Source organism: Plutella xylostella, chromosome 27, assembly GCF_932276165.1.
Source record: "Plutella xylostella chromosome 27, ilPluXylo3.1, whole genome shotgun sequence".
Taxonomy (NCBI): Eukaryota; Metazoa; Arthropoda; class Insecta; order Lepidoptera; family Plutellidae; genus Plutella; species Plutella xylostella.
Window position 1 is genome coordinate 8,730,547 of NC_064007.1, and position 8,064 is coordinate 8,738,610.

At 37.5% G+C, this 8,064-nt stretch overlaps 1 protein-coding gene across 1 annotated transcript; it reads right to left on the bottom strand.

The window, feature by feature from the left end:
• Positions 1-6,546: 6,546 nt before the first annotated feature.
• On the bottom strand, positions 6,547-7,488 carry LOC125490796. Its single transcript, XM_048631121.1, has one exon. It carries the CDS (start codon positions 7,486-7,488, stop codon positions 6,547-6,549), a length of 942 nt encoding a protein of 313 aa, XP_048487078.1.
• Between the last annotated feature and the right edge of the window lie 576 nt (positions 7,489-8,064).

Consider the following 8,064-nt stretch of genomic DNA (forward strand, 5'->3'; position numbering starts at 1 on the left):
ACTATCAGTATAAAATTAAGATCATCAAATATTATTAATTATATATTATATTATTTCTAGTCAAAATTGTCGTCTAGGAACTCTTGCAAACTATAGTAGCATTTGCCTATTAGTAATTTCCTTAATGTTAGTTTGTACAAATGTGTATTATCTATATTTCTAATGCATTTAGGTAGCTTATTATATATTTTCGGAGCCATACCAAATATGCTCTTGCTAAACAGGGTGGTTGAGCGGACCGGAGCACACAATTTAGTGTCTCTTTTACTTCTAAGTTTATTGAACAGGTTTAAATTAGACCTAACGAATACGGCAGTTTCAAAGATATAAAGTGATGGTAGGGTCAACACATTATATTTTTTAAAGTGTGGCACACAGCTGTCTGTTTGCTTCAGTTTACATATTGCCCTTATGCAACGTTTCTGCGCTTTAAATGCCATCTCTTTGTGAGTCGAGTTTCCCCAGAATATTATTCCATATCTTAGTGTAGAGGCCACAAATGCATGATATACTGCTAATAGGGCAGATAGACTGGCTATTTTAGCAAGCATGTATAGAGCATAGGAAAACTGACTAACTTTTTTACAAATTTGTTCTATCTGTGGCTTCCATGTTAAATGAGCGTCAATGTTTAGTCCTAAGAATTTTGTTTCATTTACTTCGTTAATTTTTTCATCATTATATTGAATGTCAAGTTTCTTATGTATTTTATTGTAATTGTTGGTAAATGTCATAATATGTGTTTTACTAAGATTGATAACAAGATTATTATGTTCAAGCCAATCGATAATAGTTCGTAGAGAGTTATTTATTTCAGTTTCATAGTTGTTTGGGTTTTGACATTCAGCAATCAAGGTGCTGTAGCACTGCATAACCAGGGAGTAGTGGTTAACTTTTGACACATCTCTCATGAATTTTATATGGAGATGACGTTTGATTTATAAATCAATCCCTGTCGGTTAGATAACCGACAATGGAGAAATTGGCACTTAGTCTGCTATAGGACTATTGGATTGGATATAGTTTGGACTAGTATTGTCTTTAAAATGAGAAGGACGTAACAAATTGATCGGTTTTATAACGTTTACACATCAGTTGATAACAAAATGTTAAATATTTGGTTTGCAACAATAAAGCAGGGAGAAATCATTTTCCGTATTTTTTTTATGCTAACAAAAATATGAATACTACGGTGAGCTTTTTAAGAACATTGTTCAAAAATCACTTACGTTACGACCTTATTTCAATATCCTTTCTGTATATTTTTGTATTGTAGTTGTACTTAGGTACGATGTGCAAAATTTTATATCCCGAAATAATGCTATAAGTAATACTCCAGCCATTTTTTACCAGATTAAAAAAAACAGGAGGTTCTTATTTCGTCTGTATGTATTTTTTATGTATGTCGTTAATAAAATAAACTACACAAATAGCGAATAGATTTGCAAACTCGAGAAATTCTCAGTTGCAATGTACGAGGGAATGTGATATATTTGATTAGGTGCCGAGTGAACTCGCACAAATGTTAAGGCAAATATGCAGCTGGGGGTTACTCTATACTGACGATAAACGAACGAACGGGAGCTGTCGTGCAACACCCGTTTAATACAAAAAAAACACGGCTACAAGGCGCACAGTAAAGTTGGCCAGAAGAGTTGTAGGTACGTGTAATTTTCAAGACGAAGTTTGGCTTTGCAAGTCACATCAGAGCCCACCAAAACAACAACCCAGATTGAAGATACAGGAGTCGCCGTCACCAGATGCGGTGTAGAGGACATGATGATGATGATGATGATAATACAACGAGATAGAGCCGTGGCTCTGAAATTTAGTTTTCTCCTTAGAGAGTGACCCCCGTGAACCGATACGAGACGACAAGTCTCCGGCATATCGCGGAATAACTCAGTTATCATAAATTCTTTACTTGGCATACGGATAAATTGCTGGCCTTTGCAAAATAGTAGTATTTTACTCTAGTTTTTTAAGAGGTCGTGTTTAGATGCACTTCTATACAGCGGACTGTACCTAGTTCATTATTATTTATTATTATTTTTGATAATAATGTACTTGACAGTTCATAAAATGAATTAAAAAAACATCAACATTACCAAATATCAAGTAGGTAGGTATGACATGTATTGTGATAATTGCTAGTGAACAGTGAGAGAACGCTACAAAAGTTAATGACTTAATTATACATAGTTGCTGTTAACTAAAATATTTTAGTTTTACAGTTATCTTGTGAATACCACAGTAAAATGTTGCTGCCGAATTTCGGACTCAATTTTCAAAACTGAAGGAACTAAAGACTTCTAGACACACCTGGGGACCACCTACTCAGAGCTGAAAAAAGAGAGAGAAAACCAATTTCACGGAATATTATTTGAAGGAAATGCTCGCGGGAAGAATATTATAATTTACAATTCAAAAGAGTCCTTAAAATTCCTAGAATAGAACACAAGCTAATTAGCCACAAAGAACATGTAACTGGCTGGCTCCGTGCCTTGTAATCGTATCATTACATTCTGATGTCACATACATATTTTTCTTTTGTCGCTATACATTATGTATTATAATATTATTTCATTGTGGCCATTGCGGGTTGGAGAACAAAAACTGGTGCTTTGATTGTGAAATAAACATGAACCATGTACACAGTCAATTTAATTTTCGGAATATGAAAAGACTTGATTTTTAATGCCCCCAAATATTATATTTATTTTTACTTATTATCTTTCTTTATAATATATCTGTAATTTGTATAGAGTAATTTGTAAAAATTGACGTTCATCAGAAAATTTTATATTTGTACGATGAATAAAAAAATTTGAGTTTGAGAGTTTGAGAGTTTATCTTAAAATTTTAGCAAAACACTCTGAATGATATTTTATTTTTGGTTTGTTTTTTAGGACCAAAATTTTTACGTCGCTTTCTGAAATTTTACGGCTTACTTTTCCGAAGCTTTTACAAAGAAAGTATCTATTGGTTGAGATAGTAACAAAGTTACAGAACAGTAGATTTTTATTAGAAATTGTCCAATATTCCTTCTCTTCAGTTCAGGCTGTGAGTTCAAATGCCAGCGATTACAAAAGGAACAGGCTGCACCGCACGATACGCTCGTCTATGGCTTTTTGCTGAAACTTTCATCTATTTGTGTCGGCGCGGATCAAAGGGAGAAATAGATTTCGGCCTTTCAGCGCTAAACTGAACTATTAACGTTTTCAAAAATACAATACAAAGGATTTGCGGCGATACGGTACGTAACTTGCATCTGCAGGGAATTCAAATGCGGTGTAGCGTGCAGGTAGTAAGTCAAGAATGAGTGACCTGGGGCGTCATTCACATATTTATATTGTTAAACAAATTTTGATAATTCATATAGGTGCCTACCACTTGTAGGAATAAAACAAATTTATTTATTTATTTAATTATAGGTAATAATACATAAGAAAAAAACAAGCTTAAGGATACTACAATAATCCTCGCAGGATTGTGCGCAGCACCTTCATTCTGCGTTATAATTTATAGGCAATAAATTTTTTAAATGAAATAGTCTTGAAAGCCGCACAGTAAATACCTATTATTGCACATATTGGTGCATGTTTCTGCGGTGGATAATAATACGAGACGATTATTAGCTCTGAATAAACTCTGTACGGAGACATATTGTAGTGCAGCGAATATTGGATGCGACATGACTACTGGAAGATATTTTGTTTATCACAAACATAATATACTTTTTAATGTAAACTTTAATAAGTAATATGAGGAAATGATTAGGTATATCATGAACTCTTGAAAAACGTGATAGGTATCGGTGTATTCTCTCGTAGACCTCGCTAATGTTTAGATATCTTTTAAATAATTAATTGATATTTAAAAGATAATAATAATACGGTAATTTCAGACCAACGTACCCATACACAAACCATTTTTTATACTCGAACTCGAACAATAAATGAGAACACTTAGATGAATGATTTACGAAAGAGATGGTGTGTCACATAAAAACTGAGTTGGTAAAAAACCGTTTAAAATTCAAAGAAGAAATTCACAAATCTTCTAACCGAACTAATTCAAAATAAGAGCTCACTAGTAGACGTTAGGTGTTATTTGTCAACACTTATTCGCATATTGTTAATCTAAGGTAGAACAGAAATGCGTTAATAAACATCTCTTCCAATTATGACGCGGCGGTCTCCGCCGGACGCAACTTTTAATTGTAAAACTTGAAGCAATCGACGACTCTCCACGTTTTATCTCATCTCTGCTAATTGTCCCCCTTCCCCCGCCCTTCCCTCTGTTCCTACTCGACATCCTTCTACATTGTCTTCTGGATTTTGGGTTAGTTTATTAGATACTAGTGATCGCAAGATTCGCTTCGCCTTCAAACTTATCCCGTGTGGATTCTGCGATTACCATGGAAGTAATAAGTACTTAAAGTACTTACTTATTATTTCCATGGCGATCAAAGATAGCCTCTAATCTGATATTCTAGGGTGACTGACACCATTTTACATACCGGATTTCATAAAAATTTGGAATGCCATTCTCCTGTGAAATAAATATTATAAATATTATAAATGTCAACCCATCCATAGGTAGGTACTTACTTTTCCCGTCTAAACCTAGCTCTATCCCGATTATGTATTGCTTCTTTAACTGCTTGCGTTATAATGATGGGGTCATAATAATATATGCTAGAGCGTATTCAGGAAGATGTTGACTTGGTCGCCCCCCTAGGGGACGAAAGGGGGGTACATGCGATGATTGTGATGAATTCGTTAATGACAGGTTTTATGAATTTTCAGTCGCCGCTGCGAATTATTGAAGGTGTTTTTCATTCGAGTTTAATTTGTCGGATCCATCGGAGCGCCATTTTTAATTGGTTTTGTTTGCTGTCGACATCATTTTTAAAATGAATCAATCTTTCTCATTATTATTTTTCAATCAAAAGAAGTACGCATTCGTAATGAATATTACAGTTAAATTGTGATTGGGATGACCAAATTATGAAATTTCTCTTGTATAAAGTACCTAATTATAAATTTTTATGCAGTGCAAAAGTTGTGGCAAACTCAGATTTGTCTCCATTCTGAGCCACTTAGGTTTTTCAGTTTCAATGTATTTATTAATAATAAAAAACACAATGACCCACAAAATCAGTTTACAGGTATTCTATTCTATTCTCTGTAGGGGTGTCAGTACCTACCACTTAGTATAAACTACGAATTTAAAAAAAACGCGAAAATCTATTACTGAAAAATAATTTGAATATAAAATGATATCTCTACCAATCATTCTCAAACTTTGATGTGTCTACGAAGGAGCGAGTGAGGGAGAGAGGGATACATTCCTCTCGCTCACTCGCCCAGTGATTGTGAGATGCGGGCTGCTGGGATCAATCAGGACCCCTATTTGTACAACATTTCCTTTTACGCTAACCTTTGCAATTTTGTATTTGGAACCTTCTAATCTAAGACCGTTCTGTCTTCGCATCTGTCCAGAAATAAATGCTTGCGATTGTCAAAAGTAGCATTAGGATAATTCGTTTTCAATAAAATACTTTACGAATTCATTATCAAATGTGTTAATCGATTTAGATTTTATGTTACAATTCAATTTCGTTTATGATGCCATTGGGATTAATGAACGTAAGGCGCACCCACACTTGCACGATCACTGCCGCGCTGACGCCAGGGTGCGCCACACCGAGCCAAGCGCTCGCGATCCATCATCGACACATCTCATTTATCATAATTCGACAGATAAGATACTTAACTGATAGACGTCGAGCTACGAAACGCTAATGTGGACCCATTAGCTTGGAGGGAAATGCAATTTAGACAAAGCCTTGTTGGTATAAATTTAGTTTCTTATCAAATCACAAACTTAACGGTATCATAGACTACGGTATCTTACATAAGTATGCTAAAGTGACTACTGAATAAATAAAAAAAATACACTCTGTTATATTATTATGATACTGTAGGTTCCTTGAATTTTGTTATTCATTTATTCGTTTTATTTTTTTTGTATTATAAATAAAAACTAATATTTTATCGTTGGTAAACTTTCTTACTTCATTCTGGTGTTACTACTAGACGCGTGAATTTTATGAATATAGACTGTAAGTTCCATAGCCTAACTTTCAAAATCACCGTATACCGTATCCAAACTCGCGCCTCGCTTCGACACTCACGCGAGCAATACGCGAGTCACGTGACAAATGAACCGTGCAGGTGCCAGTCACCCTCGCAGCCCATTAGCGCCTCTACTCCACCCACATAAAGCTCTAAATCTCTTGTCACAGCGTCAATTCAGTACAGGCTTACAATGAAGCGAGCCAGTTATGAGTTAATTGTGTTATTGGAGAATGCAAATCGGGAATGTAGAGGCGTATACAGTATACAGTATACAGCGTGTCATGAATCATGATAGAAAGTAGAGAGGTAGTATATAGTTATAGTTATAGAAAAGGGGAGGGCAACCAGTGCCCATTCGCCACTGCGACCTAAAAGATCTATTGTGACTCCCCTTGCCGAGTCAAATCTCACTATCCAGGCCCAGGTCTTTTATAAACCTGATGATCTTACCTGGAGAGAGAGACCTGACATCTATGGGGGCTAATTTGTAGCCGCCCAAGATTCTGTTTCTCTTGTGAATGATGGCCTCACATTCACAGAGAATATGCATGGGCGTTTCGTCCTCTTCATTGCAAAATCTACAAGTTGGAGTATCGGACAGACCCATTTTATGTAAGTGACTGTTCAACCTACAGTGACCTGATAAGGTTCTTGTCAAGACCCTTAACTGGTTGCGTGTGAGCTCTAAAGCTCGACGCGTAAATTTCTGCGAATAGCCCACGATTAGGGCTCTTGCATGATGTTGCCCCGGTACATTATTCCAAGCCTCTAAGCTTTGGTTCTGTGCCCAGTCCTTGATCTCGCGACGACTGGTGCATTTTGGTAGCCCGATGATGGGCTCGGGGCCCAACGGTAGGCTTTCTGCTCCCAGACGTGCGAGCTCATCTGCTTCCTCATTGCCATTGATGCCACAATGTCCGGGCACCCATCGCAGGGTCACTCTATTGTTAGCTCCAATTTTGTTCAGGATGAGGATGCACTCCATTATAAGTTTGGAGTTAACTTCTGCAGAAGTCAATGCTTTAAGAGCAGCTTGGCTGTCTGACAGAATAAATATATTCCTCCGAGTGAAGGCTCTATCCAGGTTTTCGTATGCACATCCAATGATGGCATATATCTCGGCTTGGAATACGGAGGCAAACCTTCCCAGGCTCGCATATTTGCGCGATCTTGGCCTTTCTCCGTAAATGCCTGAACCTGCCAGCCCTTCCTTTTTGGATCCATTGGTGTACCACACGATGTCTCCCGACCGGAAAGTTTGAAGGGCCTTATCATCATTCCACTTCTCCCTTTCTGGTATCTCAACTGAGAAGAGCCTTGAGAAACAGTACTCCGTTTCCATAGCGTCGGAAGGCATCGCCATGGCATGGGTACTGAGAAGCTCTCGGTGGAGCGAGCTGAACACAGCCGAGTGCCATCGGTTCCTGCCTCCTTCAGCAGCCCGTAGCATAGCTGATCGAGCCTCTTTCTGCACATGTATGTGTAAAGGGCTAAGATTCAGCATGGCTTCCATCGCTGCTGTCGGAGTGGACCTTATAGCTCCAGTGGCCATCAGACACGCTAACCTTTGAAGACTACTTAATAGATCTTGACAGGTTTTTTGTTGGGTTTTCCTGTGCCATACTACGCAGCCGTATGTAACCATAGGTCTCACTACGGCTTCGTATAGCCAAAGGGTTAACTTCGGCTTAAGGCCCCATTTTTTCCCAACTAGTCTACAGCACGATCCCATAGCGCACTTAGCTTTCTGGGCTATGTACTGCAGATGTTGATTCCAAGTCAGCTTCTGATCTAGGATTACACCAAGATATTTGGCTTCTTTGGAGAAGTTTACCGTTTCCCCAAAGAGAACCGGTGGTCTCAGACCATCTAGGATCCTTCTTCGGGTGAACGGTACAATTATGGTTTTGCTGGCATT

What these genes read in the sequence shown, in the direction of transcription:
- LOC125490796 (XM_048631121.1), bottom strand. Translation starts at nt 7,488, where the DNA reads ATGGAAACGGAGTACTGTTTCTCAAGGCTCTTCTCAGTTGAGATACCA.